We start from the raw sequence: 14,297 nt of genomic DNA, 5'->3' as shown, positions 1-14,297 counted from the left end.
GTTCACTTCACCATACAATTTTGGAATACTTTACTGGAGAAACTTTTCAATAATTTATAATCTACAGTTCATAAAGGAATTGGCAGGCAAAGCCAGGACTCTATTATCATGTGCTGTATCTTTACTAGGAGGAGAGGGATACTGGTTAAAGTGTAATCCCTGCTGAGTTAGTAGTGCAGGCTTGGGGATTCAGATTATATGGGAGTGGAAGCTACAGTGTCATAGTGAACTACAGAAGGACATTGCATGTTAAAGTGAAACAGAGTCTGCCACAGTTCTCTTCTCAGATAGCAACACAAAATCTGGAGGCCCAAAACACCACAGCTATTAAATCCCCCTTGAACAAACCTCATGTTTTGTATGCCAAGCCCAGGAAGGTTTGGTTAAATAACTACAGTAGACTGTCCTAATCAGAGCAGGATAGTACAATTCAACCATTTGAATGTAGTATGTGAATGGATAGACGTTTGTTTGCTTGTCAGCTAGTTGGGATTCAGTTAGAAGTCAGAATGTGCAGTTAATTTCTGGCCATGGACCAAGGTTGTTGAGCTCCTCTGGAAATCAGGAAGTACAGAATGTTAGCCTCTTAGCACAATATGAAAATGTGAAAGTAGTTGGGGCCCAGGGGGCAAAAAAGCTAATACAGTAAAGTGAAAGGAGCTGAGTGAATAACTGAATTATGTAGCCAAGGGACAATTGTTGGTTTAGAGAATGTCGGATAATCTTTTTGACAAATTCAATCATCCACATAATCATTCAGAGACCACTTCCGAATATGACACATAGCCTACTGATACTTATGCATGTGGAGCATTCAAAATCTGGCCAAAATAAGTTATGCCCCCAAGGTAATTGTATAAGGCTACAGTGCGTTGAAAGGCAACAGTAACTCTAACATTCTTACACAATGTCCTGCTGACTCAGATATTCCATCCCAAACTGCACCCTATTCCCTATTTAGTTCAATACCCCTATGTGCTCTGGTATTGAACTTTATAGGTATTATGGTGTCATTTGGAGCATGCCAGGGACTCTTCTTCCCTCCAGATCACAACTGGCAGCTGTCAGAAAGCCTTTTCTCTCTCTAACGCTCCCATCGCTACACCTACAAATAAAAGAGAAACAATCATGGCAGACAGCAGTCTGAATCTGCTGATGGTTTTGCATGCTGGGGTCTGCAAGTCTTCATCTCTCTCACAGGAAAATCTCACTGGAGATTTCAGATAGGAGCCGGTTGCCATGGTTACTGACACACTCGAGTGTGTCGAGGGAAAAATACATAATGCGACAACACAACATAAAAAAAATCTGCCTTTTGGAGAAGCTGAAATTGAGAAAATCTTATAACACGATAATCTGTTAAAAAAATAAAATAAAAAAATATCAGAAGACAATTCAAATTGAAAAAGGGATTGTAGAGTCTAGAAAGTGTGCAGAGAAACTGATTACTCAAATTTGTATTTTGGAGAAAACATGCAAAGAGAAGTCTTCCCTCTGAAAGGCTCTTATCGTAAGCCTATTAACTTATCCCTTACTCTTATCTTACCAACATATACCAATGTTCATTTCTCAACATGCATACTGAAATAGTATTTAACCTGTCTCCTCCCCTTCATCTACACTGATTAAAATGGATTTAACAAATGACATCAATAAGGGATCATAGCTTTCACCTGGTCAGTCTATGTCATGGAAAGAGCAGGTGTCTTTAATGTTCTGTACACTCACACATGCATTGCACATCTGCTGTACTCGTCTCACAAAACCAAGCATAGTTTCTCATATTGGCTAGGCTAAGGTTCACACAAGCCAAAACTACATAGTGACAACATACTGGCACTTCCTCGAGGTCCTATCTGACTCTCTCTTAGTGTTAATGCAGAAGGCGAAGTCCAAAACGCCATTCTATCATTTAAAAAAATATATATATATTTTACTAGGCAAGTCAGTTAAGAACAAATTCTTATTTTCAATGACGGCCTAGGAACAGTAAGTTACCTGCCTGTTCAGGGGCAGAAACACAGATTTGTACCTTGTCAGCTCGGGGACTTGAACTTGCAACCTTTCACTTACTAGTCTAACGCTCTAACCACTAGGCTACCCTGACACCCCATTACCAGTCAAAAGTTTGTACACACCTACTCATTCAAGGGTATTTCTTTATTTTTACTTTTTTCTACATTGTAGAATAATAGTGAAGACATCATGACTATGAAATAACACATGGAATAATGTAGTAACCAAAAAAGTGTTAAACAAATTAAAATAGATTTTAGATTTTAGATTTTAGGCAAAGGGTGGCTACTTTGAAGAATCTCAAATATAAAATATGTTTTGATTTGTTTAACACTTTTTTGGTTACTACATGATACCATATGTGTTATTTCAAAGTCTTGATGTCTTCACTATCATTCTACAATGTAGAAAATAGTAAAAATAAAGAAATACCCTTGAATGAGTAGACGTGTCCAAACCTTTTCTGGTACTGTAAATTGAAATCCTCTGTGGTTTATCACATTAGTTGATAAGGAAAGAGCCACTGAACATTGGCACACAGTAGCATAATGGAGGAAGGGCACATCTACATTATACCAACCCTGTTCATATCTGTTGAGTTCACCTAGTCATGACTCATCAATAATGCAGACAATTGGGTAAAACTTTACATTACCCTTATTACTGTACAACTATACTCACGCAATTACTGTGTAACAGTATTGTAACTACACATTGTACTTACACTGTACTTACAGCAGTAACCCTATTAACCTTAGCCCATACCCTAGCCTCTTGTCCACATCCTGGCTCAACCCCAACCCTAAGTACAGTGTAAATAAAGTGATATAAAGAGCAATGACAATAGTTGTTACACTGTAATTACAGCAATAATTACATAGCAATAAGGGCACTGTATCATTGGCTGAAGTCTCACCTTTCCCTCTCCAGTGGGCCTGTGAGGCAAATCCAATATGGCCGCCGTACTTGCGGTTGAACTCAGCCATGAGGGCTTTATAAGGGTTGCGGATCATGACGATGCTGGCGTCAAAGGCTTCAATCTCCTTCTTGCCGCTCTCATGTGTTTTAATGCAGACGTTCCTACCACTTCGCCAATGGTCTCGCTCACCTTTGAAGCCTTTTAAAAGAAGAAACAACAACGACAAAACGTGACCATGCTTAATAGTGTAATTTTGGCTGTTTAAGTGACTGTATGACTTCCCAATGTATAACTAACTATCCAGTACCCATGTCACCTGTTACCTCCAGGTTAGGCCTACAGTACCTTTGTTGTAGAGGGAGCCATCAAAGTAGTAGCTGCCTGTGTAGAAGCCAGTGGCCAGCTCTATGAGGTGGCGGGCCCAGGTGTTGCCAGCCCCGGGGAAGCTGGCCAGGGCCATCAGCTGCTTGGAGCGCGTGGGCAGGAAGTGCCGGTCCATACAACGGTTATCTGAGGAAACACAGGAAAGAACACAGGTCACACATGTGATACACAATAATAGATGATACACAATAATACATGATAATACATGAAATACTCAGAATTATTTGCGTTCCTTCCAAAAAATGTATTATGAACCAGACACAAACTTTAAATACAATACTAGCTGGAGAGTGAGTGAGAATGTCAAAGGGCCTATGTACTTTAGCATGACAGGTGAACATAGAAAGCTATTTCAGGGTCATACATCCTACATTTAACATTTTTTAGAAGGGGGATTATTTAAGATGTTCTTTGAGGAGGTAGGGTTTCAGGTGCTTTTGGAAGATGGACAGGGACTCTGCTGTCTTAGCTTCAGGAAGCTGGTTCTACCATTGGGGTGCCAGGACAGAGAAGAGCTTGGGCTGAGCTGAGTGGGAGCTGCCCTCCCATTCCGTAAGGGTGTGAGGGAAAATAGACCAGAGGTGGCAGAATGGAGTGCTTGGGTTGGTGTGTAGGGTTTGATCATAGCCTGAAGGTAGGGAGGGTAGTTCCTCTTGCTGCTCCGTAGGCAAGCACCATGATCTTATAGTGGATGCGAGCTTCGATTGGAAGCCAGTGGAGTGTGCGGAGGAGCGGGTTGACATGGGAGAACTTGTGAAGTTTGAAAACCAGGCGGGCTGCAGTGTTCTGGATAAGTTGCAGGGGTTTATTGGCATAAGCGGGGAGCCCAGCCAACAGCGAGTCACAGTAGTCCAGGCGGGAGATGACAAGTGCCTAGACCTTGAGCAGACAGGTGCTTCTACTACAGAGAAAGAACTGGGCAAAGGTAATGTATATCGCCATTGAAATCCAGTCATTGCTTCAAATGTCCTGCACTATACAACACAATGACCCTCATGACCTAGAGACTGACTCAGTAGACGTGCAAGCTTTGTGAGTAATGTGGTTGGTGTGAGTGGAGCTCTGTGTAGGTTATGATGTTGTAACTCTGGAGGCTGTTTAACTTCTTGGTGACAGGGGGGCAGTATTGAGTAGCTTGGATGAATAAGTTTCCCAGAGTAAACTGCCTGCTAATCTGTCCTATATGCTAATATATGCATATTATTAGTAGTATTGGATAGAAAACACTCTGAAGTTTCTAAAACTGTTTGAATGATGTCTGTGAGTATGACAGAACTCATATGGCAGGTGAAAACCTGAGACAAATCCAACCAGGAAGTGGGAAATCTGAGGTTTGTAGTTTCATTTAAGTGATTGCCTATCCAATATGCTGTGTCTATGGGGCCAGATTGCACTTCCCAAGGCTTCCAGCAGATGTCAACAGTCTTTAGAAAGTTGTTTGAGGCTTCTATTGTGGAAGGGTGTCAAATAAGAGCTGTTTCAACAAGTGGACTAGGCTGAGGCCAATCAGTTGTTTACTGCGCGGTCACGCGGGAGCGCCGTTCCTTCTTTTTCCTCTGTAATGGATACGCTATTGTCCTGTTGGAATATTATTGAAGATTTATTATAAAAAGACCCTAAGGCTTGATTGTAAACATTGTTTCACAAATTTCTACAAACTGTAATGGAACTCTTTTGACTTTTCATCTAGATTTTGAGCTTGCCTTTGGAATAGTGAACTAAACGCGCAAACAAAGCGGAGGTATTTGGACATTAATATGTACGCAATCAAACAAAACAAACATTTCTTGTGGAATTGGGAGTCCTGGGAGTGCATTCCAACGAAGATCAGCAAAGGTAAGTGAAGATTTATAATGCTGTTTATGACTTTTGTTGACTCCCCAATTTGGCGGGTAACTGTATGGCTTGCTATTGTGGCTGAACCTGTTCTCAGATTATTGAATATTGTGCTTTTGCCATAAAGTTGTTTTGAAATCTGAAAATGGCTGAATTCTTTCTGTGACTAGTTTCTGACCTAACATAATGATATGTTCTGCTTTCGTCGAAAAGCCTTTTTGAAATCGGACACTGTGGTTGGATTAACGAGAAGTGTATCTTTAAAATGGTGTAAAATTCCTGTATGGTTGAGGAATTTTAATTATGAGATTGCTGTTGTTTTGAATTTGGCGCCCTGCAATTTCACTGGCTGTTGGTGAGGTGGGACGCTAGCGTCCCGAACGATCCCAGAGAAGTCAACCCTTTACACTCGTGGGAATTGGCCTATATGGATAGGGATAAATGTAAATGTTGCATGGTAGCAACTGAAAGGGAACAGTTAGGAGATTATGGTGTTAGGTTCTAATTCTCAGAGTAAAAAACTCAACGGACACTATGAAAGCTAAGTTAATTCTTCCCAGGGGGTCAATACAGCTGCATTCAGACAAAAACATTTTCATACAAGCACTGATATTTAACCCTTCCTCCTAGGCTGAGTCTCCTCCTACACATCTGAACAAACATTGTTTCTTTACTGCTAGGCAGGAAACTAAGTAATAAGGCCATCACTAATCCACGGCTCTCTCCCCTTATCAATGCCTGCCACATGTGATCTCTTCCCTGCACTCAGCACCTTACAAGTTTAATTGCACACACTATATACCTTCCTTCCACAGGTAACCATTAACTTCTGTTCCAGACCATCTAACCCTAAGTACTCAATCTTTCAATAGGATTCCTGATATAATGTAAATGTTACACATTACCCTCTCTCCCTCAGTGACATGAATAAGCATATTTCATATTCTCAGAACGCAACAATGGGAAAGTTATAAGATCAAAGTTGAGGACACAACAGTTCACCTGACACAAGACTGAATCCAAACATTACCCTGTTGATTTTATGCATTTTACATTTACTGTACTTTTCGCCGCCTGCTTTGATAACAAAATCTGAGAATACTCTGGATACATTCAGTAACATGATAAGAATATTCCTGGGAAAATGTGGGGTATGTACAACAAATAGACAAAAAAATGACAAAGGTTTGAGTGAGAGGACTAACTGGTGTCTCCACATGGCCACGCATCTCTCCAAAGTGTGCACAGTTCTGCGATATTTGTAAATTATTTTGTACATAATGTTTCTGCAACCGTATCTTACGGCAGAAAAGAGCTTCTAGATACAGTATCAGGACAGCGATCATTCACCTCGGATAAGACAAAAAAAAATTCAACAACAACAACAACAGCAGCAAGCAGGACTCAAACGATATTCTCCAAACACCCCACAGGGCAGACATCCCAATTATTCGCAAAAGGAAGCGACGCAGAGGAAGAAGATGCCTCGTCCGGACCTGCAGAAGGCAACTAGGAAAGCTGCCGTTACCGTCAAAATGACTCGCCAACGTGCAATCATTGGACAATAATCTAGGCGAGGTACGATCACGAATATCCAACCAACGGGACATCAAAAACTGTAATATCCTATGTTTCACGGGATCGTGGCTGAATGACGACATGGATATTCAGCTAGTGGGATACACGCTGCACCGGCAGGATAGAACAGCACACTCCGATAAGACGAGTTGGGGTGGTCTGTACATATTTGTAAACAACAGTACATATTTGTAAACAACAGCTGGTGCACGAAATCTAAGGAAGTCTCTAGATTTTGCTCGCCTGAAGGAGAGTATATTATGATAATTTGCAGGCCACACTAGTTGCCTAGAAAGTTCTCAGCTATACTTTTCGTGGCTATTTATTTACCACCACAGACAGATGCCGGCACTAAGACCGCACTCAGTCAGCTGCATAAGGAAATAAGCAAACAGGAAACCACTCACCCAGAGGAGGCGCTCCTAGTGGCCGGAGACTTTAATGCAGGGAAACTTAAATCAGTTCTACCAAATCTCTATCAACATGTTAAATGTGCAACCAGAGGGAAAAACATCTAGATCAGCTGTACTCCACACACAGAGACACGTACAAAGCTCTCCCTCGACCTCCATTTGGTAAATCCGACCACAACTCTATCCTCCTGATTCCTGCTTACAAGCAAAAATTAAAGCAGGAAGAACCAGTGACTCGGTCTATAAAAAAATGGTCAGATGAAGCAGATGCTAAACTACAGGACTGTTTTGCTATCACAGACTGGAACATGTTCCGGGATTCTTCCGATGACATTGAGGAATACACCACATCAGTCACTGGCTTTATCAATAAGTGCATTGAGGACGTTGTCCCCACAGTGACTGTACGTACATACCCCAACCAGAAGCCATGAATTACAGGCAAAATTCACACTGAGCTAAAGGGTAGAGCTGCCACATTCAAGGTGTGAGACTCTAACCCGGAAGCTTACAAGAAATCCCGCTATACCCTGCGACGAAGGGCAAAGCGTCAATACAGGGCTAAGATTGAATCATACTACACCGGCTCTGACGCTCGTCGGATGTGGCAGGGCTTGCAAACTATTACAGACTACAAAGGGAAGCACAGCCGCGAGCTGCCCAGTGACACGAGCCTACCAGACGAGCTAAATCACTTCTATGCTCGCTTCGAGGCAAGCAACACTGAGGCATGCATGAGAGCATCAGCTGTTTCAGACGACTGTGTGATCCCTCTCTCCGTAGCTGACGTCAGTAAAACCTTTAAACAGTTCAACATTCACAAGGCTGCGGGGCCAGATGGATTACCAGGACGTGTGCTCCGGGTATGTGCTGACCAACTGGCAGGTGTCTTCACTGACATTTTCAACATGTCCCTGATTGAGTCTGTAATACCAACATGCTTCAAGCAGACCACCATAGTCCCTTTGCCCAAGAACACAAAGGCAACCTGCCTAAATGACTACAGACCCGTGGCACTCACGTCGGTAACCTTAAAGTGCTTTGAAAGGCTGGTAATGTCTGTATTTTGCCTTGCTACTCTTATTTTCAAAATGTCTTTTTACTGTTGTTTTATTTCTTTATTTACAAACACACACACACACACACACACTTTTGTTCTCTGCACTATTGGTTAGAGCCTGTAAGTAAGCATTTCACTGTAAGGTCTACCTCTGTTGTATTCAGTGCACGTGACAAATAAACTTTGATTTGATTCCTAAGTAATTTCATAGCACTCTTATGACTCAAAGAAGAGTCTTTAACTATAAGGTTCTTTTTTGAGCTCTCCCAGCTGTGCCGTTGACCACACTTTTAGTTGTTTTGTTTGGAACACATCTCTCCTACCTGACAGTAGCCAATTTAAATCTGCTGTGAATAAGAGCAAATGCCCATTCCGAGAGCAACACTCACACACTATATATAGCAAGAGAGCAGGGAAGGGGTGAAAAAGTAGGCTGTGTCGTTTTCATAGTATCACTTTTACAGTATAGACTCATTTTCACCTCAACTACCTCTTACCCCCAGCACATTGACTTGGTACCGGTACTCCTTGTATATAGCCTCGTTATAGTTAATTTCTTGTGTTACTATTTCCTTCTTACATTTTAACTCTGCATTGTTGGGAAAGGGCTCATGAGTAAGCATTTCACGGTAAAGTCTACACCTGTTGTACAGTACCTGTCGAAAGTTTGGACACCTATTCATTCCATGGTTTTTCTTAAGTTTGACTTTTTTCTACATTGTAGAATAATAGTGAAGATATCAAAACTATGAAATAACACATATGGAATCATAACAAAAAAAAGTGTTAAACAAATCAATATATTTTATATTTCAGATTCTTCAAAGCAGCCACCCTTTCCCTTGATGACAGCTTTGCACTCTTGGTTTTCTCTCAACCAGCTTCACGAGGTAGTCACCTGTAATACATTTCAATTAACAGAAATGTCTTTCCTTCTTAAAACCTCTTGATGCTAGGGGCCACTAGTTTGGAAAAATAACGTTCCCAAAGTAAACAGCCTATTTCTCAGGACCAGATGCTATAATTTGCATATAAATTACAGATTAGGATAGAAAACACTCTGAAGTTTCCAAAACTGTCAAAATATTTTCTGTGAGTATAACAGAACTGATGCTGCAGGCGAAACCCCGAGGAAAATCAAACCAGGAAGTGGCCTCTATTTTGAAAAATCCATGTTCCATAGCCTGCCTTTGCTCCATTTAAAGGGATATCAACCATATTCCTTTTCCTATCGCTTCCTCAAGGTGTCAACAGTCTTCAGACCTTTCAGGCTTTTATTTTGAAAAATGAGGGAGAAAGATAACATCGCGTCAGGTGTTCGCATGAGTTTTGGCAGCCATTGCCTCTCCCTCTCCTACTGATAAAGACAGTTGCGGTTTATATATTATCGATTATATATTTTAAAAATAACCTCAGGATTGATTATAAAAAACGTTTGACATGTTTCTGTGGACATTGCGGACATTATTTGGAATTTTCGTCTGCGTTGTCGTGACCACTCTTTCCTGTGGATTTCTGAACATAACGCGCCAAACAAACGGAGGTATTTTGGATATAAAAATAATCTTTATGGAACAAAAGGAACATTTATTGTGTAACTGGGAGTCTCGTGAGTGAAAACATCCGAAGATCATCAAAGGTAAACGATTAATTTGATTGCTTTTCTGATTTTCGTGACCAAGCTACTTGATGCTAAGTGTACATAATGTTTTGTCGAGTGATCGATAAACTTATACAAATGCTTAGATTGCTTTCGCTGTAAAGCATATTTTCAAAATCTGAGACGACAGGTGGATTAACAAAAGGCTAGGCTGTGTTTTGCAATATTGCACTTGTGATTTCATGAATATAAATATTTTTAGTAATATTATTTGAATGTGGCGCTGTGCAATTCAGTGGTTGTTGATGACAATTATCCCGCTAAAGGGATGGGTAGCGTCAAGAAGTTGCATTTGAGCTAATCAGTTGTGTTGTGACAAGGTAGGGGGGTATACAGAAGATAGCCCTATTTGATAAAAGACCACGTCTATATTATGGTAAGAACAGCTCAAAAAAGCAAAGAGAAATGATCCATCACTAGGTCAGTCAATCTGGAAAAGGTCAAGAACTTTGAAAGTTTCTTCAAGTGCAGTCGCAAAAACCATCAAGCACTTTGATGAAACTGGATCTCATGAGGACTGTCAGAAAAGGAAGACCCAGAGTTACCTCTGCTGCAGAGGATAAGTTCATTAGAGTTGACTGCACCTCAGATTGCATCCCAAATAAATGTTGCACAGAGTTCAAGTAACAGACACCTTTCAACATCAACTGTTCAGAGGAGACTGCCTGAATCAGGCCTTCATGGTCAAATTGCTGCAAAGAAACCACTACTAAAGGACACCAATATAAAGAAGAGACTTGCTTGGGCCAAGAACCATGAGCAATGGACATTAGACCAGTGGAAATCTATCCTTTGGTCTGATGAATCCAAACTTTAGATTTTTGGCTCCAACCGCTGTGTCTTTGTGAGACGCAGAGTAGGTGAACAGATGAACTCCGCATGTGTGGTTTCCACCGTGAATCATGGAGGAGGAGGTATGACAGACATGGCCGCCTCGCTTCCGGCGCCGACAGAGATGGCCGCCTCGCTTCGCGTTCCTAGGAAACTATGCAGTTTTTTGTTTTTTTACGTGTTATTTCTTACATTAGTACCCCAGGTCATCTTAGGTTTCATTACATACAGTCAAGAAGAACTACTGAATATAAGATCAGCATCAACTCACCATCAGTACGACCAATAATATGTTTTTCGCGACGCGGATCCTGTGTTCTGCCTTACAAACAGGACAAGGGAGTGGATCCCATGCAGCGACCCAAAAAAACGACTCCGAAAAAGAGGGAAACGAGGCGGTCTTCTGGTCAGACTCCGGAGACGGGCACACCGTGCACCACTCCCTAGCATTCTTCTTGCCAATGTCCAGTCTCTTGACAACAAGGTTGATGAAATCCGAGCAAGGGTAGCATTCCAGAGGGACATCAGAGACTGTAACGTTCTTTGCTTCACGGAAACGTGGCTCACTGGAGAGACGCTATCCGAGGCGGTGCAGCCAACGGGTTTCTCCACGCATCGCGCAGACAGAAACAAACATCTTTCTGGTAAGAAGAGGGCGGGGCGTATGCCTTATGGCTAACGTGACATGGTGTGATGAAAGAAACATACAGGAACTCAAATCCTTCTGTTCACCTGATTTAGAATTCCTCACAATCAAATGTAGACCGCATTATCTACCAAGAGAATTTTCTTCGATTATAATCACAGCCGTATATATCCCCCCCCAAGCAGACACATCGATCGTTCTGAACAAACTTTATTTAACTCTTTGGAAACTGGAAACCATTTATCCGGAGGCTGCATTCATTGTAGCTGGGGATTTTAACAAGGCTAATCTGAAAACAAGACTCCCTAAATTTTATCAGCATATCGATTGCGCAACCAGGGGTGGAAAGACCTTGGATCATTGTTACTCTAACTTCCGCGACGCATATAAGGCCCTGCCCCGCCCCCCTTTCGGAAAAGCTGACCACGACTCCATTTTGTTGATCCCTGCCTACAGACAGAAACTAAAACAAGAGGCTCCCACGCTGAGGTCCGACCAAGCTGACTCCACACTCCAAGACTGCGTCCATCACGTGGACTGGGACATGTTTCGTATTGCGTCACATAACAATATTGACGAATACGCTGATTCGGTGTGCGAGTTCATTAGAACGTGCGTTGAAGATGTCGTTCCCATAGCAACGATTAAAACATTCCCTAACCAGAAACCGTGGATTGATGGCAGCATTCGTGTGAAACTGAAAGCGCGAACCACTGCTTTTAATCAGGGCAAGGTGTCTGGTAACATGACCGAATACAAACAGTGCAGCTATTCCCTCCGCAAGGCTATCAAACAAGCTAAGCGTCAGTACAGAGACAAAGTAGAATCTCAATTCAACGGCTCAGACACAAGAGGCATGTGGCAGGGTCTACAGTCAATCATGGACTACAGGAAGAAATCCAGCCCAGTCACGGACCAGGATGTCTTGCTCCCAGGCAGACTAAATAACTTTTTTGCCCGCTTTGAGGACAATACGGTGCCACTGACACGGCCTGCAACGAAAACATGCGGTCTCTCCTTCACTGCAGCCGAGGTGAGTAAGACATTTAAACGTGTTAACCCTCGCAAGGCTGCAGGCCCAGACGGCATCCCCAGCCGCGCCCTCAGAGCATGCGCAGACCAGCTGGCCGGTGTGTTTACGGACATATTCAATCAATCCCTATACCAGTCTGCTGTTCCCACATGCTTCAAGAGGGCCACCATTGTTCCTGTTCCCAAGAAAGCTAAGGTAACTGAGCTAAACGACTACCGCCCCGTAGCACTCACTTCCGTCATCATGAAGTGCTTTGAGAGACTAGTCAAGGACCATATCACCTCCACCCTACCTGACACCCTAGACCCACTCCAATTTGCTTACCACCCAAATAGGTCTACAGACGATGCAATCTCAACTACACTGCACACTGCCCTAACCCATCTGGACAAGAGGAATACCTATGTGAGAATGCTGTTCATTGACTACAGCTCGGCATTCAACACCATAGTACCCTCCAAGCTCGTCATGAAGCTCGAGACCCTGGGTCTCGACCCCGCCCTGTGCAACTGGGTACTGGACTTCCTGACGGGCCGCCCCCAGGTGGTGAGGGTAGGCAACAACATCTCCTCCCCGCTGATCCTCAACACTGGGGCCCCACAAGGGTGCGTTCTGAGCCCTCTCCTGTACTCCATGTTCACCCACGACTGCGTGGCCACGCACGCCTCCAACTCAATCATCAAGTTTGCGGACGACACAACAGTGGTAGGCTTGATTACCAACAACGACGAGACGGCCTACAGGGAGGAGGTGAGGGCCCTCGGAGTGTGGTGTTGGAAAATAACCTCACACTCAACGTCAACAAAACTAAGGAGATGATTGTGGACTTCAGGAAACAGCAGAGGTAACACCCCCCTATCCACATCGATGGAACAGTAGTGGAGAGGGTAGCAAGTTTTAAGTTCCTCGGCATACACATCACAGACAAACTGAATTGGTCCACTCACATAGACAGCATTGTGAAGAAGGCGCAGCCGCGCCTCTTCAACCTCAGGAGGCTGAAGAAATTCGGCTTGTCACCAAAAGCACTCACAAACTTCTACAGATGCACAATCGAGAGCATCCTGGCGGGCTGTATCACCGCCTGGTACGGCAACTGCTCCGCCCTCAACCGTAAGGCTCTCCAGAGGGTAGTGAGGTCTGCACAACGCATCACCGGGGGCAAACTACCTGCCCTCCAGGACACCTACACCACCCGATGTTACAGAAAGGCCATAAAGATCATCAAGGACATCAACCACCCGAGCCACTGCCTGTTCACTATCATCCAGAAGGCGAGGTCAGTACAGGTGCATCAAAGCTGGGACCGAGAGACTGAAAAACAGCTTCTATCTCAAGGCCATCAGACTGTTAAACAGCCACCACTAACATTGAGTGGCTGCTGCCAACACACTGACACTGACTCAACTCCAGCCACTTTAATAATGGGAATTGATGGGAAATGATGTAAATATATCACTAGCCACTTTAAACAATGCTACCTTATATAATGTTACTTACCCTACATTATTCATCTCATATGCATACGTATATACTGTACTCTATATCATCGACTGTATCCTTATGTAATACATGTATCACTAGCCACTTTAACTATGCCACTTTGTTTACATACTCATCTCATATGTATATACTGTACTCGATACCATCTACTGTATCTTGCCTATGCTGCTCTGTACCATCACTCATTCATATATCCTTATGTACATATTCTTTATCCCCTTACACTGTGTACAAGACAGTAGTTTTGGAATTGTTAGTTAGATTACTTGTTGGTTATTACTGCATTGTCGGAACTAGAAGCACAAGCATTTCGCTACACTCGCATTAACATCTGCTAACCATGTGTATGTGACAAATACAATTTGATTTGATTTGATTTGATTTGATGGTGTGGAGGTGCGTTGCTGGTGACACTGTC

General features: G+C 42.8%; 1 protein-coding gene across 6 annotated transcripts in view; it reads right to left on the bottom strand.

The window, feature by feature from the left end:
• LOC139389656 (sialate:O-sulfotransferase 2-like) overlaps positions 1–14,297 on the bottom strand; it is a 101,324-nt gene that overhangs the window by 3,958 nt on the left and 83,069 nt on the right. For all 6 annotated transcript variants that reach the window (XM_071136525.1, XM_071136527.1, XM_071136526.1 and 3 more), the window contains 2 exons: positions 3,281–3,445; positions 2,933–3,133 (listed from right to left, as the gene is read on the bottom strand). In XM_071136525.1, coding sequence (XP_070992626.1) covers positions 2,933–3,133; positions 3,281–3,445 — 366 coding nt within the window. The remainder of the gene's footprint in view (positions 1–2,932; positions 3,134–3,280; positions 3,446–14,297) is intronic.

The sequence above is a fragment of the Oncorhynchus clarkii genome, chromosome 30, assembly GCF_045791955.1.
Source record: "Oncorhynchus clarkii lewisi isolate Uvic-CL-2024 chromosome 30, UVic_Ocla_1.0, whole genome shotgun sequence".
Taxonomy (NCBI): Eukaryota; Metazoa; Chordata; class Actinopteri; order Salmoniformes; family Salmonidae; genus Oncorhynchus; species Oncorhynchus clarkii.
Note: the sequence above shows the minus strand (reverse complement) of the source record. Positions and strands in the feature narration are given on the sequence as shown.